The sequence below is a fragment of the Muscardinus avellanarius genome (assembly GCF_963383645.1).
Source record: "Muscardinus avellanarius genome assembly, chromosome: 15".
NCBI classification, from domain to species: domain Eukaryota; kingdom Metazoa; phylum Chordata; class Mammalia; order Rodentia; family Gliridae; genus Muscardinus; species Muscardinus avellanarius.
In genome coordinates this window covers 81,693,214-81,720,192 of record NC_137801.1, presented here as the reverse complement: position 1 = coordinate 81,720,192, position 26,979 = coordinate 81,693,214, and the positions used below count along the sequence as shown (strand labels likewise).

At 40.0% G+C, this 26,979-nt stretch overlaps 1 protein-coding gene across 1 annotated transcript in view; it reads left to right on the top strand.

Moving 5' to 3' along the window:
- The window catches only part of MRPS9 (mitochondrial ribosomal protein S9), a gene marked incomplete at both ends in the record, with an annotated part of 57,275 nt that overhangs the window by 15,035 nt on the left and 15,261 nt on the right, over positions 1-26,979 (top strand). The window contains 3 exons of the mRNA XM_080711735.1: positions 14,585-14,647; positions 14,735-14,765; positions 21,946-22,025. Of these exons, the coding sequence (XP_080567861.1) occupies positions 14,585-14,647; positions 14,735-14,765; positions 21,946-22,025 (174 nt within the window). The remainder of the gene's footprint in view (positions 1-14,584; positions 14,648-14,734; positions 14,766-21,945; positions 22,026-26,979) is intronic.

The following is a 26,979-nucleotide window of genomic DNA, read 5'->3' as shown; positions in this document are numbered from 1 at the left end:
CTACCTCTGAGCTACACACCCAACCCTTTTTATTTTGAAACAATGTCTCGCTACATTGCTGAGGCTGGCCTAAAACCTATGATCCTCCTTTTTCAGCCTCCCAAGTATTGGGATTACAGATATGTGCCAGCTTTCTCTTTGTTTTCTTAGTTTCCTTTCTGAAATCTTCATTAGAAGTAGATTCAATCTACTTCTACCACCAAAAAGAAGAAGAAGAGGAGGAGGAGGAGGAGGAGGAGGAGGAGGAGAAGAAGGAGAAGGAGAAGGAATATAGAGGAGGAAAGGGGGGAGGAGGAATATATTTTGTGTGTTAATTGCAAATCTCCAACCTTGCTGAACTCATTTACTGGTTCTACATATAATATGTGCTCACTCACAAGTAGTATACTTTTACTTCTTTTTTCTAAACTGGATGCCTTTTCTTTTGCTTTTCTTCACTGATTTCCTTGCTTAGGAGCTCTAGTAACGTTGAATAGAAATGTCAAGAGTAGACATTCTCAACTTGTTCTTACCTCAAGTGAAAGCACTCATTCTATCAGAGTTAAGTGTGATGTTGGCCATAGGGTTTTTTTTTTTTTTTTTTTTTTGGGTGGTACTGGGGTTCCTAGAAGCCCTTCTACCTCCAGGCTACACTCCCAGACATATATATATATATATATTTGAAACAGGGTCTCTTACGCCAGCATGGCTGGCTTCGAACCTGCGCAATCCTCCTGTCTCCGCCTCCCAAGCGCGGGGATTACAAGTATGCGCCACCACGCCCGGCTTGGCCATAGGTTTTTGTAGAATCTTTGTATAAGATTCAGGAAGTTCTTTTTCTTACCTAATTTGTTGAACTTTTGTTGTTATTTATTCTGAATGGGTGTTGAATATTGCCAGGTGCTTTTTCTACTTTTTTTTTTATAATCAAATGTCTTTTGTCTTTTATTCTATGGTTATGGTATATCATGTTAATTACTTTTGGAAGATTAAACCAACTTTGTATTCATAAGATAAATTCTACTTTTTCACTTGTGTAATCCTTTTTACATGTTTCTAGAGTTGGTTTGCTAGCATTTTATTAAGGATTTTTGCATCTAATTGATAATAGTCTATAGTTTTCCTATAAAATTGTTGTTTGAGGCCGGGTGTGGTGGCACACGTTTGTAATCCCCGCGCTTTGGAGGCGAAGACAGGAGGATCGCGCAGGTTCGAAGCCAGCCGCTGTAGCGTAAGAGACCCTGTTTCAAAAAATATAAAATAGGTTTGGGAGTGTAGTCCGGAGGTAGAAGGGCTTCCAGGAACCCCAGTACCACCAAAAAAAAAAAAAGTCTTTGTTTGATTTTGATATCAGACTAATAGTGGCCACTATGGAATAAGTTAGGCAAAGTTCTTACCCATTTTTGGAAGAGTTTGTGAAGAATTGGTATTAATTCTTAAAAAGGTTTAGTTGAATTCACTCACAAATCCATCTGGGTCTAGCTTTGTCTGCTTGTCTTCATAGGTTGGCTTTTTAGTTTTTGTTTTGTTTTGTTTTTCTCCTTTTTCTTCTCTTCTTCTCCTCCTTCTTCTTTCTCCCTGGTACTGAGAATGTAACCCATGGATGCTCTACTACTGAGCTATGCCCCTAGTCCTTTTTATTTTGAGACAGGGTCTCTCTAAGTTGGCCAGGTTGGCCTTGAATTTGAGAAACTCTTTTCTCAGCCTCCCCAATCACTTGTGCCAGCAGGCCTGGCTTATTTTTTACTTTGTAACTGTTGTTTAAAAATGCTCCTGCTGTTTCCTTATAGCCTGTGAGTAACAGTTCTCATTACCAACTGAGTTTTTCACTAAAGTATTTTTGAGTAGCTCTTAACTACTTTTTTGGAGATATTAGGGCATATTTAGTTTATTGTGAGAAACAGTCATTCAGCAGTTTTGTAATTCTATCTGAAGGGACAAACATTTTCACCTTATACGTATTATATTAATATGTTATTTGGAGTAGGTAGTTCATTGCTTGGATATTTACTTAGAATATTAAATTTTTTTGTGGGGGTTTAATTTATACAAAGCAGACATGGCCTATAATATAATTACCTAGTTAAAAGTCTAGGCTAACTGTAATTCTCACATAGGTAAATTAAGTGCCATTGTATTTAGATTAAACCATTCGTTTCTGTACATTAGAAACCATTTTTTTAATACTGCTTACCCAATTACTAAAAATATAAGCCAGCACCAATTATGAAATGTATTTAGGCAAAAATGTTTAAAATTTATGCTGGAGCCAGCCTGCAAAAGTACGGGTTCTAAAGAGAGGCGTGAGGATGAAGAATTCAACTCTTAAGAATTTGATTCCAAGAATATTTTATTCTAATGTGGGGGGACCGCCAGCCTACTCCTGAGTCAATATCTTTACTGGCCGCCCCTGCTCTTGGGTCAATATCTCTACTAGTCGACGACTGCTCCTGGGTCAATATTCTCTATTGGGCCGACCCTGCAGTTTATTTCACTAGAGGTATTTATATAGTTACAGGGCAGTCAATATCCTTGTGCTATCTTTCAGTCATCAGCATTAATCCGAGAATCTTCTATTTCTTTTTGATCCATATGTTGCACCAGCCGCTCAGATATCCACCGTGCATTATCTTCATCCTGTGAAAAAACACAAACATGCCTTCTTCCCCATATTAGTATGGGGTCGGCACCTTTCCAAATTCCTGTGCAAGGATCTTTCCATTTTACTAGAGCAAAATTGTTTTTGGAGGATAGATGCCAATATCTATCAGTTGCTGTGCAACCAGTTTTGTCACCATTCAAGAAATTAATAACACCTCCTTGGCCCAGTTTTGTCAGCATTTAAGAAATCTGATAACACCTTGACCATCAGTGTCTTCAGTAACCGGGAAAACTCTGAATCTCCTAGTATCTTCTTTGTTTTCTGCAGCCCGATTTATAGCTGCCTGAAGCAGTGATATTAAAGATAACAACTCATCTCTATGGTACTGAGCAGCAGTTTCCTCAAGCTGCTCCTCTTCTTCAGTATCTAAAGTATCCTCATCTTCCTTAGGAAGCTTAACACAAAGCATATCTTTTAACATATGTGCAAAAACCAAAAAACTAATTTTTTTGACCCATTGTATATTACAACTCTTACGTTAGGCGCCTTCGTGTTCTGTCTTAGTTTCTCTAGCACAAAGCATCTCTTTTAATTAGTCCATTGTATATTACAATTCCCACGTTTTTCACCGCCACCACAAATCTTCAAGCACGCTCCTTTTTACTCAGCAGTGTCCTTCACTGGATCCTCAGTTTCAGAATCTCCCCATATGGGCCACCACCTGCCGGAGCCAGCCGGCAAAAGTACGGGCGGGCTCCAAAGAAAGGCGTGAGGATGAAGAATTCAACTCTTAAGAATTTGATTCCAAGAATTTTTTAATTCTAATGTCGGCGGGGCTGCCAGTCTACTATCTCTGCTGGCCGATCCCTGCACCTGGGTCAGTATCTCTACTGGTCAACCACTGCTCCTGGGTCAATATTCTCTATTGGGCCGACGACTGCTCCTGGGTCAATATCAGTATTCTCTTTTGGGCCGACTCTGGGTTTATTTCAGTAGAGGTATTTATACAGTTACAGGTCAATCAATATTCTCGTGCTATCACCACCACAATACAATAAAGACCAGTCCAAAGCACATACATTACAGGTAGGTTAATCAGTACCCTCGTGCCATCACCATCTGATCTTCTCCCAGACCTTTTACTTTGAACTTTCCATGACCCCAAACCTTGTTGACTTTGGATGAAGGACAGTCAGCTGAATCAGAAATATTCTTTTAGGGGAAAACCTTAATGGCTTCCCACAAATTTAAAACAAATCTTTTTCATATATTAAAATATCTTAATTTTTAAAGGTGTTGACAACAGGCATACTGGTGACTCCATCTAAAGTATCCTTTTACTATTTAGAGAAATCTAAAAGCATATTACAGCTTAGTGAGTACATTGTCAATCTAGTAGAAACAAACTTTGGCAGCATTTAATGCCTTTTCTACAAGTGATTTGTTCTGATTCTCAAAATATGGAATTGTTTTCCAGAGAAGAGACACTTAACATCACTATGTAAACTTAGTAGTGACATCTGTTCTGTACTTTTAAAATTGTGTATATGTATATATGGTAAAAGTAACTTGATGTCATTTTGTCATTATGTTAATAGAATATAATAAAAATTTCTCTTAGTTTTAGCCAGTTAAGTAATGAATTAAGATTAAAAAAACCAATTCTTTGTATAAAATGTGTAGACTTTCTAGCTGGATATGATGGCACAAGCTTGTAATTCCTGTACTTGGGAGGCTGAGACAGGAGAATTGTAGGTTTGTAGCCAGCCTCAGCAACTTAGTGAGGCCCTCTGCAGCTCAAAAAATAGACGAGACCCAGAGATGTATCTCAGGCAGAATGCCCCTGGATTCAATCCCTAGTACCACGAAAAATAGGTAGATAGATTTTCTAAAAGGAAGTTAATTTTTTATGAGGAATATAAATACAGACCATGAAAAACCTTGTTATTACATGAATTTTTTCTAGTTTGTCTTGATAAATTCATTGTAATTGAAGTGATGTCGAAAGATGCAGAACTTGGTGTTAGGAAATTCTTTGCTTTGTCATCAGCCAGCTTTGTAATGTCGAACAAATCACAGCTTTCTGTCACTTGATTTTCTCATGTCCAAAATAATACTTGATTGCCTCAAGATATGACTAAAGAGCACGAGATTAATGCAATGTGTTATTATTCCGAGGCCTATCAGTAGTAATAAATATAGTCTGCCATAACTGGAATCACTCCCTCTTTCTCTAATTGCCTTTGTCTCACAAATCTTCCGTGCCCCTGAGGCTGAATGTTGGGAGAGGCCCCGGAATACTGACTGTGGAGCCTACTGACTCGTTGGTGGTTGACCTACAGGGAGGCTGATACCGTGTCTCGCCTAGCTTGGTGTCTGCAGCCCGTGTGGAGTGAGTGTTCGCCATTTTCCTTGACACTGATTGGCTAGTTCTTCTGTGTTAGACTTTGCTGCAAGTGATTGATCCCGCTTTACGTTCACATTTTGTATCGCTGAGCTGCTCTAGTGTTTTGTTAATTTTAGCGGTTCCTTTGGCATCTGATAGATATAAAGGAAACACAGGACAGTGACAACCAGCTCTTGCCAAAGCATTTTCATTATTATACCAATGATGATTCCTGTTTTAATTTGTTTTTGGAACTCTTGTTTTTGTAAAGGACTTAGCTGTGTAAATAAACTGAAAGTATAGATGATGAATCTTATTAACATTTCTATGTTGAAAAAATGCTTAGTTATTTCTGAAGACAATAATTTATTCAAAAATCAAAATTGTATTTCTTTTTTTTTTCCCTTTCGATTTGTTGTTGTTGTTGTTGTTGTTGTTGTTGTTGTTGTTGTTTTGGTACTGGGGATGGAACCCAGGGCCATTCAACCTCCGAGCTATAACCCCTGCGCTATTTTTTATAGTTTACTTTGAAATAAGGTCTCACTAAGTTGTAGAAGGCCTCACTAAGTAGCTGAGGCTGTCCACAAACCACAGTCCTCCTGTTTCAGCCTCCCAAATGCTGGGATTACAAGCGTGCTCCACCATGCCCAGCTCAAAATTACATTTAAACCCCCATTACAGTTGCAGTTACGTATTAGAAATTATAATGCTTCTATATAATATCTTTGACTTTTAATATATAAATCAAAAATAGATATATTTTTCTTATTTTATATGATCAGGAGATTAGATATTTCATAAAGCGAGTTTTCAGAAAAGGGAAAACTATTTTAATTGTTATTTGTAATGAAGTATATCAACACCTACTGGAACTTTCTGTGTTTGTGATGCTGTTGAAGAGCCTGACACGTTACCACGTTTGCTCTTCATAGGATATCAGAAGATCTTTTTTATCCAAAGACTGTTTAGGTGACATTTTCTAAGTAGGTTGCCTTCTCTCCAGCCTTTCTGATGTAGTGAGTGTTGTCTGGCCTCACGGTGCTCCGATCCCCTTTCACGGGGCTCAGCACAATGGCGCACAGCGTGTGTTTGCCCTGTGCTGAGCAGCCCAGTGGTGCGGCTAGTGATTTTTGTCGTCTCCGTTCTTGGCAAGATGTCTTCTGCTGTGTGTCTGCTTCCAGCGCGCTCACCTGCCTGCTGGCCTCTGGCATAACTAAACTCGTTAGACATGTGAATTAAAACCATGAGCCATTACCTCCGAATGAGGGCCCTATGCCCTTCCTATGTCAAATCCATGAATTTCATGTCAGCTATTTCAGTTCCTCTTCAGTCTTTTTCATTGATTTGTAGGTTTACAACTTTATTTCAGAGGACCGAGTTTGAATAGAAATGTGGCCTTACTGAATATAGCAAATATAATTTATGTGTGAGAATTATGCCTTATTAATTTTACATGCTAATGTTTCATGATTTAATTAAGCTTTTATCTTTTATTACTGTTTTCATTTTTGGTACCAGGGTTTGAACTCTGTGGCATCATTCTACCTGTGAGCTACAACCCCAGTCCTTTTTATTTTTTATTTTGAAACAAGCTGTCACTAAGTTGCTGAGGCTGGCTTCAAACCTGCAATCCTCCGTCTTAGCCTCTCAAGTACTGGGATTATAAATGTGTGCCATCACTCCTGGTTTAATAGGCTTTTTAAAGAGTACAGATGTGAATTGGTAAAAGGAAAAGAAATACAAAGTATAGATTTTCTGTTGTTGTTTGGTTGGTACTGGAGATTGAACCTAGGGACATTCTACCTCGGAGCTATACCTTTGGACCTGTTTATTTTGAAACAGTCTCACCAAGTTACTGAGGGCCTCTCTAAGTTACTGAGGCTGGCAGCAAACCTGAGATGATCTTGTCTCAGCCTTCCTAGTACTGGAATTTCAAGCATGTACCACCACACCTGGCTAGAATTTTTAAATAACAGTAATTTTATTCAACAATGCTTGTCACGGTTGGTATTTATACTTAAGTTACATCATCTAATAAGACTTATTATTATTAAGGCTATGGTACTATGTGTTGGAATTTTTTTGAAATTGCTTTGGTACATACTTGTAATCCCAATACTTGGGAGGCTGAGAAAGGAGGGTCACAGGTTCATGGTCAGCCTTGGCTATTTAATGAGGCCCTCTGCAACTTAGTGATGCCCCTGGGTTCAATCCCCAGTACCACAAAAAATAAGAGAGAAATTGCTTTGCTATATTATTTAATGCATAATCTTTTTGTTAAATTGATATGAAAAATATTTTTAGTTGGCATGGTAGCAAATTAAAAGGCAACTTGTCGTTGGCAGGTATAGGTTCTTCTATTTCAAAACAGTTTAATTTCTGTTTGCTTCAGTTATATTGAAGAGAAACAAATTATGATTCCTATTACCACTCAGCCACTCTGGTGCTACTGATAAGCTTCAGAAGATGTAACAGGAAGAACCATGTGGCCTCTAAGAACTAGTAGTAGATATGGCGTTGGGTGGAAAGTGCTTACATGCATGCTAAATAGTTTGAAAATAGACCTTCATGCTAGGATTCTCAATTCCTGCCCCATTTCTTTCACAGGTTACTGCCAAATGTTGATGGGTGTGCACAAATTATTTTTGGCTGTAACAGCATTCATTAGTGTGAGGAGGAAGCTGTCAGATAGAACATTGAGCTGAGTGGGTTTTGTTATGCAGTGGAGAGCAATTATAAAAGAAGAATCTGTGTGTGTGGAGGCTGTAAAGAAGTAAGCCTGTGCGTGTGTTACCAAGGGCAGGAATAGTTTTTCTTTTCCACCCCCAGGCAACAGGATGGCCAGGTGAATAGTGCAGCCACGGCCGTGGAGCTTTGTGGGCTCTGGACCGCATCGGTGTGCCAGAGATGGGTAACAGTTGGTGGCCGTTTTGTTCAGTGTTCTTGTTCCAGAATCCTTCATCTGTACCAAAACACTCTTTTACTCAATCTTGCTGTAAACACAGAAAAGTTAAGTAGCACTGATATCTACATGGCCTCTTTGAGCAGGTAGTAGTTATAAATTGTAGTTCGGAGACGTCTCATTCATAGTAAATCCTATGAATACAGGCTTGCATTTACTAATGTCTTTTTATTTGAGAATTAAAAGTTAAGTTCTCCATTACTATAGAATTTCAGGAAAAAAGCCAGCAAATTGATATATAACACTGCTGAAGTCTACCAATTACTTTTTAATTGGTATTATAGACCTCATTCTGAAACCAGAATGTTTTATTCTCCTAAGTGTGAATATGCTGTATGAAGTTTCTCTAATTGATTTGCTGTGCCCATTCCATTTGATGTATCATTTTTCACAATATTTCATAATTTGTGCTCACTTCTAATGAACAGAGTCGTTAGGACAGGCATGTCTAAGTACAACTGACAGCTAACATTAGGTGCCAGATGCAGTTTATAAAGCTATGTAGAACTGTAGAGAACAGTTTAAATAAATTAGCACCTGTACATTAGTCTCACTTGCTGGTAATTTATAAGCGAATCAGTAGAGATGACATTTAGGTAAGTCATTGATCAAGTTAACAGCTGCAAACCCACTGCCCAGCTGGGATACCTAATTAATAGAAATTGCATTCCTGACCCAGTGCTTCTCCTGGGTTGAGCCCACTATCCTTTTATACTTTGACTTAAGCCTTAAAATACAGTCAAATACTTTGTGTTCATTTTAGGGAACTGTTAAATTATCAGTATTCTGGTTAAAACTCAAAAATTTTGAAAAAGAACCATGTTTACTAGTGAGTTTAACTTTATTTTATGACATAGCTAGATGAAATTTTAAAAACATACCTTCTCTTTCTTTTTATTATGTGAGCTTTCTTATTTTCTATTCAGGTTAAGCACACCTTGCATGCTGTAGTCCAAGAAGTTTTAAAGGATTCAGTACTTAACATTAAATGTAATCCCATTCTTTTCTTCCCAATAGATACAGACACTTTCTTTTTTGTTTTTGTGGAGGGTTTGGATGTCTCCTGGTTTAATTAATAATTTTTATTTAGGTTGAATAGAAGGGAGAAAGACTTTATTTCAGATTATTATAAAACTTCTGTTAATTCTCGCGTGGTTGGCAAGCCGCAGCTTGGAGTGAACTGCCTGCCGGATTCCTCTTGCTTAAGATGTCAGAGGGTCGTGGCTGGTGGTCGTGGCGCCTGTTCTGGTGTGCCTACTAAGGGCCACACAAAGAACACCTACTGTGAGCGGGAAGGCCACATCTGCAGTGAGTCCTTCCCTTGTGCCTTCCTTTGGTTTCCTAGTTGGCTAATTTCATGTATCATATCTAAATTTTGCCTTATTTTTCATGCTAATATGATGAACGTTTGGGCTGCTATAGAAGACTGAAGTGCCCCAACACTTCCTTGTTTCTTTGTTTCTCATTTTCTTTTTTCCTTCTTTGTACTTCAGAGCCTTTCCCAACAAGTCTGTACTCTAACTTAAAACTGTGTGTGAGATAGGCTTCTGCTCCCAACCATTTATGCTACTTGTTCTTTGTAACAATTACCTTGTTTGAACAAGGTGGTGAATTTAGTCGGAATGTTTTAGGTTAAGCTTCATGCTTTCTTGTCCATTGGAACATTGTGTTTCTAATTATTGTGTGCTCTGGGAAGCCCTGCACACTCATGATATCAGTTCATGGAAGGTTGTATTTCTAATGAATTGTTTTCTCAAAATAGAGCAAACAATGTTTAACTAAAAAAGTAAGAATGAAGTTGTTACCTGTTCAGGAAGAGCTTAGTGAAATCTCTTGAGCTGGTGGCTGGAGGGAAGCTGATTAAGAAAGCCACGCGCCATCAGTGGGGCAGAGGTGGAGATGTAGATTTGAATCTTATATTTGGAAGGGCGGGAGCAAGTGCCTTTCTGCTGAAATGCACAGGTGCCCTCATGGCTCAGCTTGGGGCCCCGCAGAGCTGACGCAGTCAGGCGTGTGCCCCTGTGGTGGTTTCCCCCTAGCCAGCCTGGTCTTGAACTAGGTTTGTGTAATCCTGGTCAAGGAAGGTGAAATCTTAAGCATAGTGTTTGTGGGGTAGGAAGGCAATTTGAGAGGAAAACTGACTAAAACCACCTAGAGTCTTATGGTCACCACCAGCTACATGTGGCTATTTTAATTAAAATTAATTAATATGAAATAAGGTAAAATGTATATTTTCAGTTGCACAAGCCATATCAAGTGCGTAATAAGCCATGGAGGCTACAGGTTATCATGGGACATCACAAATTATAAAATATTTCTATCATCAAAGGAAGCTCTTTTGGACCCTGTTGGCTAGAAGGTTGTTTCTTCATTCCTTCCCAAATAGGAACTTAGGAACTTGTTTTTTTTTGTTGTTTTTTTTTTTTTGTTTTTTGTTTTTTTTTTTTTTTGGTCTCGTGTTATTTAAAAGAAAGGGAATACTTGGAGGTATAAATAGTATCACTCTGCCATTTTGTTTATATATTGTCTTTCACTGAAACAACCCAAAATACCTGAAGAGTCAGTTTTGAAAATAGTTCATGCCAGGCGTGGTGGTGCACGCTTGTAATCCCAGTATTTGGGAGGCTGAGACTGGAGGATCGCGGTTCGCCGACAGCCTCAGCTACTTAGTGAGGCTCTCTGCAACTTAGTGTGACCCTGTTTCAAAATAAAGAATAAAAAATTGGGCAGGGGGTGTAGTTCTGAGGTCAAATGCCTTTGGGTTCCATCCCCAGACCCACACACACAAAAATAAGAAAATACTTCACAGTACTACAAAAGAATAAATTGAAATGTAAAAATGTAGAAAGTGGTTGCCTGAGCCAGGTGTGGTGGTGCACGCTTGTAATCCCTGCACTTGTAATCCCTGCACTTGACAGGAGGATCTTGGGAGGCGGAGACAAGAGGATTGAGCTGGTTCGAAGCCAGCCTTGCTGGCTTAAGAGACCCTGTTTCCAAATAAAAATATAAAATAGGTCTGGGTGTATAGCCCGGAGGTAGAAGGGTTTCCAGGAACCCCAGTACCACCAAAATAAAAAGAAAGAAAGTGGTTGCATGAAATAACAGTTTAATAAAGCAGTTACAAATACACAAAAGCAAAAGATTCATGACTCACATGTATCTATGTATGTACATTACATGTATATTGGAACCAGAATTGAGAAACATCAAAACATTCTAGGTTGCTGGGCATAGTGTTGCATGCCTGTAATCCCAACACTCGGGAGGCTGAGACTGGACGGATTGCAGGTTTGAGGCCAACCTCAGCAACCTAGCAAGACCTTGTTTCAAAACAAAAAATAAAAAGGGCTGAGAGTGTATCTTAGAGGTAGAATGCTGAGTTCAGTCCCCAGTACTATTCATACTCAGATGAAAAGGGTCACTGCAACAGTAATGATACTGCTGTGCACCCTTTGTGTAGCCTAGCTGTGGTTCTGTCTCAGGTTCTGCGTATATCTTATGCTATATTATTTTATGTATAATAAGAGGCCCTGTGTTGTCTCTGCCTGCTGAACGAGGCTGGGAGCCAGATCATGTCCATCTTTCTAGCATAGTGCCTAGGACTCAGATGTGGGGGTGGGGGTAAATATTTTGAATAATATTTAGTTAAGTGAATAATCAGTTTCTTGGATTTCTTTTGGATTTTTCTCTAAGTCTTACTACTAAATAGCCAACATCTTTGGTGTCAGTGAAGAAGTAAGTCTGTTATCTTAAAGAACTGGATTCGTTCCCTGGTATAAGAAGATCACATTCCCAAATTAAATTTCATAAGGTCCACGTTCTGGCTTCGCCACTTATGTGATTTTGAACTAGCCCTTAACCTCTTCTCTTTTCATCTGGAAACAGAACTAATGAATGTATGACTTAAGTTTCAATACAGGAAATAATACTTTTAAGTTTCAACATGGGAAATAATGTGCTTTATGTTAACTGAGAATTCTTGTGCATCTCTGTGACATTCACTGAGCCTGCTTTGTGCTGTGCTTCTACAAGTATCTTAGTAAATCTCAAGTAGATAGAAATGGTTCTAACGGGAACACAGTAAGGATTGTTTTTACTTCTTGATCCCATTCTCTCTTGTCCATCACTCCCTTTTTTTCTGAATTCTGCAAGGTAGAGAAAGTAAAGGTTTTCCTGTTTTATAGCACATACTGCTCTGCCCAAAACACATCTCTAAGCTGTTCTTCTCAGTACTAACACTCAGAATTCTCTCGTTGTTTGTATTTGTTTCAAACGGTTATTCGCCTACTGGGATTTTAACAATTGTATTAACTGGGAATTAAGCAGACCTAGAAAGTAGCAACTTTTTTTTTAATTAAAGCCTGCTAGCCCTTTGTTTCAGAATTTGTAAAAATTCTGTGAAGAACACCCATAGGAGACAAATGGAAGTAAGAGGTTAGGTCATATTAGTGGTGTTCCGTGCGTACTAAACGCGGCAGGCCGCGTGCCGGGAGCCTCTCTTTTCTGTCTTCTGTGTTCTGTGACTTGGTTTACCAACAGCTGGCTTATTTCATTTATCATTCCTGCACTTGTTCCAGGTTCTTCTGTCCTTTGTTTTTCGTTCTTTCCCCTGAACTTGTGATTCCTCTTGACTTGACGTATCTAATGCACTGTAGGATGCTGGGTTTAATCCTCAGGACTACACACTCCCAGAGGAAAAGGGTCACTGTAACAGGAACTACTTTGTACCCTCTGTGCAGCCTAGATATGGTTCTCCCGTGGGTCCTTTGATATTTTATTATGCACACACATGCCCAGACTTGAACACACGTACACCTACAAATGGAGTGTATTATTGGGCATCCTCATTGTTCTTTTTGATCAGCAGATTGTCCTGAGTTTGGCCCGGGAGCCCTTTGGAGCTGATATCCATGTCCTTTCGAGTACTTGCTTATTTTCTGACCCAGGAAGATGTTCTTTGTCTGCTTCTGGCCTGCAGTCAGCCATTTAGTCCAGACTCAGTTCTCTATACTGAGACTATGTATTTGGAAACTAAGATTGGAAGCATCTGTGTTCTTTTAAGAGAAGAGAAATAGGAAATACGACTTTTAAAATATTATAGAGAGCCGGGCGAGGTGGCGCATGCTTGTAATCCTAGCATTTGGGAGGCTGTGACAGGAGGATCACAGTTCGTGGACAGCCTCAGCTACTTAGTGAGGCCCTCTGCAACTCAGTGAGACCCTGTTTCAAAATAAAGAATAAAAAACGGGGCAGAGGGTGTACTAAATTAGCACTCTGATGTTTACCTCTGTTTTTAAGGTGCTGCCAGTGTTACCTGTAAACATTTAATGAGAGAAGGGAACCTGACCCAGAGACACAGCTGGGGTCCCTGATACAACTGGGTTTACACCCTTTTCAGAGGCCCCTCTTCAGGTCGGCTGGCTCAGCACATTCACTGCCTGGACGGAAGAGCGGCTGCGCTGTCTTTACGTGTGCACCAGGTCATGGAGAGTTCAGTCCAGATGCTAAGCCCTCAGGCCACAGCCTTCCCCTGGCTGTCCAGCAAGGACATTGCACACTGTCCTTGAGGGGGAGCAGTGCTAAGACAGCACCCCGAGGCTCCAGCCACTCTTCCCAGGGAAGCCAGTGCTGCCTTCTGGGGTGGGGGTTATTTGGAAATGTGTGTGGGGAAATTTGTCGTAAAAACAGTACAGGTTGAAAAAGCACCATGATGTTCTGCACTCTGAAAAGTTGCCTGTACTGGGGTCTTCACCAGTGTGACTGGGGTCTTCACCAGGTGCACCTGGTGTCAGGAGCACCCCATTGAGAAATGGCACCTGAGAGAATTTGTTTGGAAAGAATGTCATTTAAAAACTGGAAGGACTTGGGTAGTGTAGGTTAGTGGTAGAGCATGTGCTTAGCATGTGCTAGCCCCAACACTAAAAACTAAAATAAAATTTCTAAGAAAAGTTGAATAGCATCTAAATACATGAGCAGTGTTATTTCCCTCTGCTTTTCCATCACCGTGGCCAGAATGCCTGACCAGCAACACAGCGGGGAGGGCTGTTGGGCTCACAGTTTCAGCGCGCAGTCCAGAGTCGGCCGGCTCCAGGGGGCCGGCCTGGGTGTGCGGCAGAGGGCAGCCACTTGTGCCACGGCAGCTGGAAAGCGAGGGGGTGGCCAGAACAGAGGCCGAGACCTTGCCTCACCTGCCTAAGTCCATTCAGAGACCTGTCATTGATTGGAACCTGGATTCGATTATTTTACCTATGGATATTTTTGCACTGCTGATATATGCGCTTTTCCAGTGGGGGAGACATAGAGCCTGCTCCTTGGGTTTGTTTTTCCCCTATTTGTGTGACCAACGCAAGTTGGACTGAGCACATTACCCAGAAGGTATCTATGCACATCTCTAGTTTTTCTTGAGAAATAAAAGGTGTGTGGCATCACATTCAGGGAGTGACACATTTGAAGCTAAAACTTGAAAATTGTCAACAACCAGTTTAATTTTGTGGGCAGTAGATGGTAATTTTATTACCTCATTAAAAAAATTACTAAATGAGAATTAATGTGAACTCTAGTTCAAAATCTGTTGTACAGTAAGCATGCGATAACTGTTATAAGGTAAACTTGTTTTTATAACAGCTGTTAATTAACCTTTGTGTATTATTTTCAGAGAGCTATTGCATACCTTTTTCCAAGTGGTTTGTTTGAGAAGCAAGCCAGGCCAATAATGAAGGTAGTTATCTTAATTACTTTTTTAAAATTTTTATTTAGTTTTATATGTTACAGTAATTATCTAATCTACTTTAAATTTATTTTCCAGCATCCTGAACAGATTTTTCCAAAACAGAGAGGTAAGTTTGCCCAAGAATAAAATAATTCCTCCTTATTTTTGTGTCTGGTTACATATCAACAGTTCTTACATATTTTGTAACTAATAATGAGTGACTGGAGTTTGCCAACTATTAAACAATATTAAAATTAGATCAGGTTAGTGTGTATGCCTATGTTAATATCACACTACTTTTATTATTAGCATGCCTTTTTAAAGAAGAGCTTGATTTATACCTGCTGGTAACTTTTTCAACTTTGGTTTATATGAACCCACCACGCCCGGCTCATCCACATTTTTTTAGTTTTAATTTTCTTATGGTGGAAGAAAGAACTTAAAGAAACTTCTTAAGAAACCATAGTACAGCTGGGCGTGGTGGTGTACGCTTGTAATCCCAGTGTTTGGGAGGCTGAGACAGGAGGATCACACAGGTTCGAAGCCAGCCTCAGCTACTTAGTGAGGCTCTCAGCAACTTAGTGAGACCCTGTTTCCAAATAAAATATGAAATAGGTCTGCAGGTGTAGCTCGGAGGTAGAATGCCCCTGGGTTCCATCCCCATTACCGCAAAAAAAAAAAAAAAGAAAGAAAGAAACTATAGTGCAGAATATACCTGTATTTCCATCAGTTTTCACCTCCAGTACACTAAAGTTGAACACAACATGTTTTTTGCAGTTTGCCGTTGAATCTTTCTAAAGCATTCAGCTTAGTTTTCATAGAGGCAGCAACTACTTTGTTTATGCTCATATTTCATCTGTTTATGTAATACTTAATTCATGTACAGTAATTATAGAAATAAGTGCAGCTGTAATAAATTGGTTTGGGGATAAACACAATTGACTCTTGGTGAGCATGTAAATCAGTAGCAGAAATGTGCAGATAGAGCTAGAGTAGCCTGAGAGCCACAGGCTGCAGTCAGTGCGCAGGCAGCAGAGTCAGCGTGCTGCAGTCCCAGTTAAACAGCGACTGGTAAGAGCCCATGTTCCTACAGAAAATGTGTGTGTTTTACATTAGTGTTTCTGCTAAGTGGGAACTTTTCTGAACAATGCTTCTGTTCTCCTTCATATCACTTCTTGAAGTGATGATCTTTCTTTTGAATCAGTTGTTAAAATATTTTGAATCTCACCAGGCGTGGTGGTGCACGCTTGTAATCCCCGCACTTGGGAGGCAGAGACAGGAGGATTGCACTGGTTTGAAGCCCCTTGCTGGCTTAAGAGACCCTGTTTCCAAATAAAAATATAAAATAGGTCTGGGAGTGTAGCCCGGAGGTAGAAGGGTTCCATCTCCAGTACCACAAAAAAAAAAAAAAAAAAAAAAATTTGAATCTCTTTATGAATATGTTCTGCATATCCTATTTTCTCAATTCTTAGATATGATCCATTATATCTAACATCAATTTGATAATAGCTTTTGGATAAATAAATGAATGCTGTGTTAAATGCCCCTGCAAATGTAAAATATCATGCTCAGTTTTGTAGCATAACCACATTCATAGAGCACAGCAACTGATGCCTGTGGCTCTTCTGTAAGTGTTTGTAATGGTGATTTTCTCTGGCTCCTCTTATTTTCAACCTCTCAGGCTTCCTAGCTCCTCCCCCTCTTCTCTTGGTTCTGTGTATCTCTACTGTTGTCTCTTCCAATGCATCTGTCCCTCTAAGAATTGTTTATTCAAATCATAGCAACTTCTCAGTATTAGAAGTTCCTTGTTATGAGAAGCTGCTATTCAACAATTGAAAGTTCCGTATATACCTGCAAAACGCCCATGTGTTATTTTTAAAATATGTCAGTGTTGGTAGGATTGTTTTGCATTGCAGTTCTGTATATTTAAGCACTGCTTCTTTAGAAATAGCAACATAGCTTTTTTTTTTTTTTTTTTGTGGTACTGGGGTTCCTGGTAACCCTTCTACCTCCGGGCTACACTCCCAAACCTATTTTATATTTTTATTTGGAAACAGGGTCTCTTAAGTCAGCAAGACTGGCCTCAGACTAGCGCTATACTCCTGTCTCTGCCTCCCAAGCGCGGGGGTGACAAGCGTGCGCCACCACGCCCGGCTGCAACATAGCTTTTGATGCACACCTTCCTACCATCCAGTTTTGTTGTAATTTGTAAATATAGGAAAAACTGATTTTTTTCTGTGTTTAAAAAATAAGTCAACTTTAGATTTGGATAGATTATAGCACTTCTAATTTACTACCACTTCCTTTGTTAAAAGATGGAAACTTATAGAATGAGTGAACATAAAAATTCTGCTCAACGAGTGATAAGAAGATTGGGGAAATGCAGCTGCATCTCGGCCGGTGACAGAAGCCAGTCGTAGCCCTTGCTGTTAGACAGCATGGTGTCCTGGGGTGAGGGCAGCCGCTGAGGCAAGAGCGCTAACTTACACTGGTGAAAGCCTGTCGCCGTTACGTGCATTGGATGACCTTTTGCACCAAACGTTTAGCATCGAAATGTTATAAAGCAACAGTTAGCCGGGTATGGTGGCGCACATTTATAATCCCAGCGTTTGGGAGGCTAAGTAAGAAGGATTGCGGTTCAAAGACAGCATCGGCTACTTAATGAGGCCCTTTGCAACTCAGTAAGACCCTGTTTCAAAATAAAGAATAAAAAATAGGGCTGGGGGTGTAGCTCGGATGTAGAACGCCCTTGGGTTCCATCTTCAGTACCGCAAATGAATAAATAAATAAATAAATAAATAAATAAATAAAGTTTGTTTAAAGCAAAAACTTAACTAAGGCTATAAAGAATTGAATAGCAGCATGATTTTATAGCTACAGTTAGTATTTTGTATTCAGATGCCTATGGAATATTAATAGTTTATGATATAATGAGTCATAGGGAAAACATTGCAAAATCAAAAAAATGAAATTGTATCAATTAGATTTTCTGACTTAAAACCAACAGAACCATATCTCTGTTGAGTTAGAGGAATAAAAGTTGAGATGACAGACTGTCTAGGGATATATGACAGAACAGTTCCTATCAGATCTTATGGAATGTAGACATTGTATTATGCAGAGACAAACACATATTATTAGTAATTAAGAAAGGCTGGAAATAGATGAAGTAAATGTTCAGGAATCCAGTAAAAGAAAAACAGAATTGATGAGCATAATAAAGAAATTTGTAAAGGGCATGATAGATAAAACCAAGTATTTCTTTGGCAGAGCCAATGAAACCAATCTGCCAGCAAATCTAATCAAAGGAAAGAAGACATACGAGGACAGTATTAAGGTGTTTGGTGTGGCGGCGTGTGCAGTGTGGGGTTAAATCCAGGCTTCACGCATGCCAAGCTAATGCTGTTCCACTGAGCACATCACCACTCGAGTATTAAGAAATTTTAAATAAAAACATTCAGAGAATATGTTTTTTTAAATGGAAGATTTCTGTGACTTTATTCTAATTAATTTGAAAAATCTCCCAAATAGTGGGCGTGGCTTGTAATCCCCACGCTTGGGAGGCAGAGACAGGAGGATCATGCAGGTTCGAAGCCAGCCATGCTGGCTTAAGAGACCCTGTTTCCACATAAAATAGGTCTGGGAGTGTAGCCCAGACTTAGAAGGGCTTCCAGAAACCCGAGTACCACCAAAAAAAAAAAAAAAAAAAAGAAACCTCCCAAATAATAACAGTAGCTAGCATTTAGTGAAACTTAAGAGTATAACAGGGACACTCTGTTTGTGTTCTAACTCAAAACCTTGCCAGTGGTTTATTAGGCACATACTGTTATTCCCCCCACTTCATAGATGGTCATATTGAAGCACACTGAGGTAAGGGGCCTGGCACAGAGAGCATCGTAATACCGTACCATACGCACAGCTGTATAGGAGTGAGCTAGAACTCATTGTATTAGCATAGGTGAGATGGTGGGCTGGGAAAGCAGCTAAAAATGTGTGATTTAACTGCAGTATAATACCATTTATGTTTACTTACTTTCTTTTTAAAACAAGCAAACAGTACTTATTTCATTTAGTTACACAGGTGAATGTGCAGTTTAGAACATTAAACTCATCTTGCCAGAGAATTCTTATAGCCTGTAAGAGAACAATGTATTGTGTAATTAAAGTTATATACTTTAAAATTTATTATAGATAACTAAATGAGAAGAGCTATCAAGAGCAACAAAAGCTAAACTATAAATACAGATAAAACAGGTAAACTAGGTAAGAGGTTTGTATATTAAAGACTGTGAGCAAAAATCTTAATAGTTGAAAGAAAGTGTCTATTTTCCTGTAAGGGAAGATAACATTGTAGGGTTACTACTTTCAAAATGAACAAATTGCCTGTCAAAGGCTTGGTATGATTTTTGGGAGAAACTTATTAATTTAAAAAGTACAAGAAGTGAGAAATTTTAAAAAGAATGAAAGAGCTTACTCTATGTGGTAGCAAAATGCAGCAAAATGCTCTGATGATTAAAATGGTGGTTGAGGTACAGAATGGGTGAACTAGTAGAGTCGAATAGCCTATTCACCAGGTGTTTATACTAGATTTTATGAATCTGAGACACGATTTTTCTTTAATCTTCTTCCTTTCCTTTTTTCTTTTCTTTTCTTTTTTTTTCTTTTTTCTTTTTTTGGTATTGAGGGTTAAACCCAGGGGCATTCTACCTCTGCGCTAATCCCCAGCCCCATTTTATTTTTTTGTTTTGAAACAGGGTCTTGCTAGGTCACTGAAAGTCTTTCTAGGTTGTTAAGGCTGGTCTTAATTAAACCCATAATCCTCCTGTCTTAGCCTCCATGTTCTAGGATTACAGGTGTGCTCCACTATGCCGAGCTAAGACATGTTTTTCAAACTTTAATATCTTTGATAATAGGATGCATGTTGTATTAATATAAGTTTTGATACATACTATAGTTTGTGACATTTTTGTGGTACATAAAAGTATATTATGGGACATCTTAAAATCTGTGTCACCTTAGATTTAAAGAAATCAATTATGTGTATATATGAATATATACATGTGTATGGATGATGTACCCACATTATGAAATCAAGTGTGTGCGTATGTGTATGGATGACATGAAGCTTAACTTAAAAGTCAACCCAAACTTAAGTGTACATTCTTATTTATAACCATTATGTTTGTCTTTTCTGACTGAATAATAATAAAATGAAAAGCTATTACATAATAAAGACAAATATTGAGAAATATGTAGGATTTTTGTGAAGTCTTTAAAATAGTATTAGAAATGCATTTATCCATATGACTTTAGCAAATGTAACTTTGAATCTAAATACCCAATTAAATCTGTTTTTGCCATTATGACATTCTGGTTTTTCATGTTAAGTGTATTCACTTAAAAAGGTTCATGTCTAGGATCACAGTTTGCAGATAGCCTCAGCTATTACTTAGTGAAGCCCTCTGCAACTTAGACCTGTTTCAAAATAAAGAATAAAAAATTGGGCTGGGAATATAGCTCAGAGGTAGACTGCCTCTGAGTTCCATCCCCAGTACGGGGAGGGAGGGAGGAAGGGAGGAAAAAAAGGCTCATGTCTAGCTAGGCCTGGTGGCGCACGCTGGTAATCCCAGCATTTGGGAGGCTGAGGAAGGAGGATCACAGTTCGCGGACAGCCTCAGCTCCTACTTAGGCCCTTTGCAATTCAGTGAGACCCTTTTTCAAATAAAGAATAAAAATAAGGCTGGGGGTGTATCTAGGAGGTAAAATGCCCCTGGGTAGCATCTCTAGTACAGAAAAAAACATCTCCTATATGTTAAATATTAATTATTCTCAGAGAAGAAAGACATTGTACATATAACACAGGTAATATTCAACAAAAAATAAAAAACTATAGAAGGATAAAAGCTATAAAGACTCTTTACCAAACAGAATAATACTGGGCTTTCTGCCTTACAAATGCAAATTCCAGATAAAGGATCTGAATATGAAAACAAATACAAACTTCAAAAGGAAATACAGGGAAGTAATTTTGGGGAGGCCCAGGCCTCAGCGAGCCTCCTCAGTGAGGGGAGGATGTCTCACGAGGAGTCAGGAGACCTGGCTGTTTCCCTGGTTTCTGCTCCTCAGCCATGTGCAGCGTGTCGTCATAAACCGCGTCATGAGTAGGGCGGCAATTGGGGTAAAAATGAAAGGGTCTCTGGAGTGGGATCAGTAATGGAGCAATGGTTGAGAAACACTGTAAAAAGAGAAAAATTAACAAATTCAACTATAGATACATATTTTAAACTTTTGGGTTGTGAAAGATACCATAAACAGAATAACAAGAAAGTAGCTGACTAGGGAGAAAATCATTCACAATTCCCGTAAGGGACCCAGGACTGTGATCTTAAATGTACAGGAGTTGATACAAATGGTTAACGAAGCAGCTCAACAGAAACTCGGCCCAGGGCCTGGAGTGAGGGCTCCCTCACTTTCCTTAGCAGAGCTATTTCTCAGCTTGTTTGGGGGCTTCTGGATGCCAGTGACCATTTGTATTGCAAAAGGAATTACATGTAACTTCTTTTCTGAGGCCCTTTCTCTAGTAGAATTTTAGACTCTCAGAGATAAGCTTACCACAGGTTGAAACAAATTGTGTGAGATAATTTGTTTAATAAGCTCCTTAGTGTTTTAGTTTGTTACGTGCTTTTGAATTCTGATTGTACTGTATGATTGATTGGCAGTGCTCCTTTTGAAGAATATGAGAGTACATTGTATTTAAAACCAACATAATTTTTTGTTTTAACAGATAATTTGTCTATTTTATGTGTTTTTATTTAAGATAAATTACAGAGTCTCATGAAGTATTTTGTGGGTTTTCTTGTATTTTTAAAATTTTATTTATTTATTTATTTTTGGGAGGTGGTACTGGGGTTCCTGGAAGCCCTTCTACCTCCAGGCTATACTCCAGACCTATGTTATACTTTTTATTTGGAAACAGGGTCTATTGTCTATTAAGCCATTGCGGTTGGCTTCGAACCTGTGAGATCCTCCTGTCTCTGCCTCCCAAGCGCAGGGATTACAAGTGTGTGCCACCACGCCCGGCATGCAGTACTTTATTAAAGGACATAAACATTGTTTTGTATAATGGATATTAAATATCTAACATATTTGCCTATTAAATATACTAAACTAAATATATGAATTGTAAATACTATTTTTTATTTTAAAATTTAAACAGATTTATAAATGTGTCTCTTAACTACATTAAATATAGCCATTTGATCTGTCTCCTATTTTTTTTTATTTTCATCTATTTTTTTTTTTCTTAGCAATCCAGTGGGGAGAAGATGGCCGTCCATTTCATTTTCTCTTCTATACTGGCAAACAGTCCTATTACTCACTAATGCATGTAAGTACATTATATTTGTGATAAGTAACGTGAACTGTAAGCTACTGTACTGGAGATTTCTCAGCTTAAGAATTTACTACGTATTTTATAACGGACAAAAATAAGACTTTTAATGGTAGGATAGTATGTTGATGAGAGGACTTATTTTTGCCAACAGTACACTTTATACTATTTGTATCAGAATAAATACAAATTGTCCTTAAAATGTTCTTATTTGCAAATAGAAATCGCACTGGGAGAAAGGCCCTCACTAGTAGCGTGCGTTTGGCCTCCCAGAGGAGGGAAGCTGAGATGGAGTGCTGCCAGGGACCAGAAGGCATCGACCTTGAAAGTCAGTTAGTCACCTGGCTTGGTTTTTCTTATTCATGTGAAATGTTTGCTTTTTGTAGGTTGAGGCCTTGTATGAGTTGAGAATTCAGGCTCCCGAAACAACCCAAGAAATGATTTTACTGCTCATGGGTCTCCCGCTGCTTTTGAGTATCCTATGAGCAGTTTTGTTTAGTTTCAGAGCTGTGTTTGAGAGTGTGCAAATTTGGGAAAGTTCTCCAGGACTGCTATAAAAAAAGACCAGATGCCAATACTCACTTTAACGGCAGAACCCCCATTTTATTTTTACAATATGATGTCAAGTTCAATTTTGCCCATTATATGATTTTTTTCAAAGTTCCAGAAGTACACAGGGGGCTTCCCCTACCCACGGTCAGACTGCAGTGGCTCGAATCTGCCCACGTTTACCCTGCTTTTTAGACTCATCTGGTGTTTATCTGTGCTCCACAAACCCAAAGGACAAAATCCCCACTTGTCAGCTACATTTATTTCTTGGGGGAAAAAAAAAGAAAACCTTCCTTTTGCTTTTTGTTGACCTTGGGCAAATGAGCTTCTTGCCCTGGCAGAAATGAAATGAATGATGAATGTACAGGGTGTCTTTGCTGAGTAATGGAGCTGCTGCTCGGCTTCCACGCGGCCCTCCGCACCGCCCGAGGCTCCCAAGGACCCCTGCTGTTCATTTAAATAGGTATGTCAAATCTGCCTCCAACGCCGCTGGTTTGATCTGTGGTAATATTTGTGAAGGTTCCATATGGACTTGAGCCCCCTGCAGTGCTAAGAAATAATGTACAACGCTTCATGGTGCAGACGCAAATTTTCTCTGAAAAGGGATGCAGCGCTGCGTTTTAGCTGTCGGAGGGGATGATGGAGCGGACGCGCTAGGCCTGTCAACTTGTTACACGGATGGGTTGCACGCAGCGAAGCTGTGGAAAATCTGTGCCTTTTAACTTTTCTACTTAATCACGGTTGTAGCATTGCCTTTAGACTGTATGCTACATTAATTCTCTTCCTGCCTTCTGCCTTTCATCCCAAGTTTCACGGAAAAAAAGTAAAGCGTGCAGGTCTTGTAGAGGAGCCTTATCAGGCAGCTGTCATCTGACAAGCCATTTGCATTTGTTTTGGCTGAAACTGAGCAGCCCAGGGGCGAGTTATTTTGTTGCATTCCATCATAATGAAGAAATTACACATTGGATAAGAGGCCTGGCTGTATGTTGAGTTGGCTTCTGTGTTTTAAAAGGTACTGCTCCAGAAGCTGATCGCTTTCTCGGTGGAGAGATCCAAACTCGGATCGGTCGCAATATATCTGGCTAATAGGTATTCTTTCTTTGCGAGTAGTATAGCTTTTGTTACCTATAGAGGAGTTCTCCGGGTGTTTATATTTCAGTAACTCTTTATGTTTCGTAATCACGTCAGCATCACACATGGCAAATGTCATTAGTTATGACTGTAGTCACATTGGTCTCATCCAACAGTCAAATCACTGTCATCTGGGGTACCGTAACTCTGAAATTGTGGCTAATGTTCACGGTTGGACTTGCAGGAGCAAGTGGTGGTGAAGGCAGGCCCTGCACGTGAAGCCCAGCTGTAAACTTGGAGCCCTTTCCAGTGCTGCCTCTCCTTGGTTCTGCCTCCTGGTGCCAGGGCGGGGCCTCCCTTCTCTTTCTGTGTTGTCCCCGCAGTGCACAGGAAGTAGCCCCCTGAAGGCTGTCAGCCTCTAAAGACTTGGAAATGAATCTTTGTTGCTACTGTTGGTTTCTGTTGATAAATTTTCTTCCTCTGGGATGGGGTAAAAGACACTAAGCCAAACTGTTTTCCCACATCTCTGGCCAGCTGTAATTGTGTGAGGCCTGGCAGTCAGTGGCTAGGCTTTATGCAGGGAAATAGATCTCCAGCCTGTGTGCAGCTGTGTGGGAGGCCTGTCTGAGGCCCATTAGCCTTTCTTATCTTCTGTAAGCACCCCATAGTCTTTTTAGTATTTAGTGACTGTTTGCATATTAAGCATGTATGCTACTTTATAGCAACTAATAAAAGATACTTCTGACCGAAGCCTACAATTCTTGTACTTTAGTGAGTACTGTTTCCAGTCAACTTACATTTAGTTCCTCTAGTTTTTTGTGAGGAGGCTTTTGAGGAAAGATGACAGTGAGGAAAGTGGGACTTACTGTTCCAGAGCTGAAGCATGAGGGAGAATGTAAAGGAAGTGGCCCGACCCTGGGTCCTCACACTCGTGGACGGGCCACACTCAAAGGCTTCACTCATGGCTCAGCTGGGGTTCCCGTTCTCCGGTGGGTGTGATGACCGGCTTGTCATCCAGTTTCTGGGAAAGTCAGTAAAAACCCATCGAGGCATGGTGGCTCTCGCCTGTGATTTCAGTACTAGGGAGGCTGAGACAGGAGGATCACAGGTTCTTGGAGAGCCTCAGTAACTTAGCAAGACCCTATTTCAAGGAAAAAAAAAATAAGGGGGGATGGCAGGATAATTCAGAGATAGAATGTCCCTGAGTGCAATCCTAGTACCCAAACACAAACAAACAATAACAACAAAAATTTATAATATCACTAATAAGATAGGTCTATAGTGAAAATTATAAGATAATACTAACGTAATTTTTTAAAAAATAAAAGTTGTTTCAAAGCAGCGTTGGGTACCATAATAGGGACTTCAAGCTTGATGACGCTGGCTGCCTTTTTTTTTTACCAAAATAGATGGCTTCCCATTTCCTTAATAGCCATTTAGTCAATAGAACTTGTATGCTTTTCAGACATGATTTAAAGCTTCAATTTAGAGTGGGGCGTGGTAGCACACGCTTTTAATCCCAGCTTTGGGAGGCTGAGACAAGAGGATTGGGGTTCGTGGACAGCCTCAGCTACTTAGTGAGGCCCTTTGCAACTCAGTGAGACCCTGCTTCAAAATAAAGAATGAAAAATAGAGCTGGGGGTGTAGCTTGGAGGTAGAATGCCCCTGGCTTCTACCCCCAGTACTGCAAAAATAAATAAAGCTTCAGTTTAGGTTTTAGTAGCAAACACAAGAAAGAAAGAATAAAGTTTTTTAAAACAACTGAGCAAAGATATTCAAGGGAAAGGGGAGAATTTGAAAGAGGATATCACTGTCTACACAAAATAGAAAATGAAGTTGTGACGAGCCAGGTGTAGACTAGAGAACACCCTGTGTGTACAGTTAAGGGACATGGCCCGAGGGCGCGGTGCCGGGTGACGCACTGACAAAGTGCGAGAGCCCCTGCACTGCTGGCACACTTTTTTTCACTTCGTAGTTTCCCATCATGCTTCGTTCCTAGGCAGGAACAATAATCGCACGCTCCCCAGGTCCTGGTGGTGACTCTTCCAGGACCGCCTCTTACGCACGGCACCTGGAGCTTGTCCAGGACAACTGAGCTAGTGGAGAATGAACCGGCAAACTGTACCACGGGCAAGACGTTGGCAGCCTTGGAAGTCGCCATTCAATTTGTGCCGCTCTGTTCCTTCTAAGAAAAATGTTGGTGTGAGTTTATGGATTTTACCAGTACATATGTTTATAAAAATATTGAAACTCACTCACTCAAACTGAGTTGAAGTTGTGTTAGTGCGTTTTCCATTAGTGCAACAACTTTTTTACAAAGGTTTATTTGGGTTTGCAGTTTTGAAGGTTTCAGTCCGTGTGTGGTTGACTCTTGTTTTGGGGCCTGTGGAAAGGGGAACCTTTAGTATGTGAAAGAGAAAGGAAGAGACCAGGGTCTCACGCTCCCCTTCAAGGGCTTGTTCTCAGTGACTAGGAAGCCTACCACTAGGCCACGCCTTTTAAAGGTTCCACCCCCTCCCCATAGTATTACCTAGGGACACACGGGCCTTTGGAGAACATTTATCCAGGCCACGGTGAGAATCATTTAAAACTAACAAGGCTTAGATACCTAATGGGATGCAGGGTATGCAAAGGCCGCAATGAAAGAATCCCCTGCCTTCCCGCACTGCTGCTCAGACAGTGCATGAGGAACCCCTTGGCCCCGACGCCTTTGGGTGTTGGAGAGACCTCTGCTGTGGAAAGGCTGTGTGATGTGTGGATAGCTCTCAATGCGTTTTCCTCTTGGGCAGTGTTCAAACAGCTGCATTTTCTCAAAAGGAGGGAAGGTTGAAATCTCCTCATTTTTAGGCCTGTTGTCAGCCCCAATACTTTAGGCATTTAAGGTATTTCATGGAAGCTTGCCCTGTGCAACTCTAAAAATGGCATTGAGAAGTTAGCATCACAGAAACTTCTCCTGCATTTTAGGGGTAATTTTGGTGCCAATAAGGAGTCTTTTCAAAATATTTCTTTAAATTGAAGGCATGTTTGACCACTGATGAAGCTTATACCAAGGGAGCAAAGGACGAAGTAGTTCTTTGTTACTTGAACTATTATGCTAAATCGAAAAAACTTTAAAATAGGAAAGAAAATAAAGGGATTCTAATCCTTCCCACTTATGCACAAACAGGGCTCATTTGCCTTGTGAACAAAACTAAAACAGAACAAAAGCCAGAAGTCCCTGGCTTGCCTAGAGGTTGCCCCGTTGGCCTTCCTGACTTAGCAGGCAAGGACAGCAGCCCCAGAGGCTGCAGCTGCTCCCTGCGGCGACCTTCAGCCCAGGGCCCAGGTATCA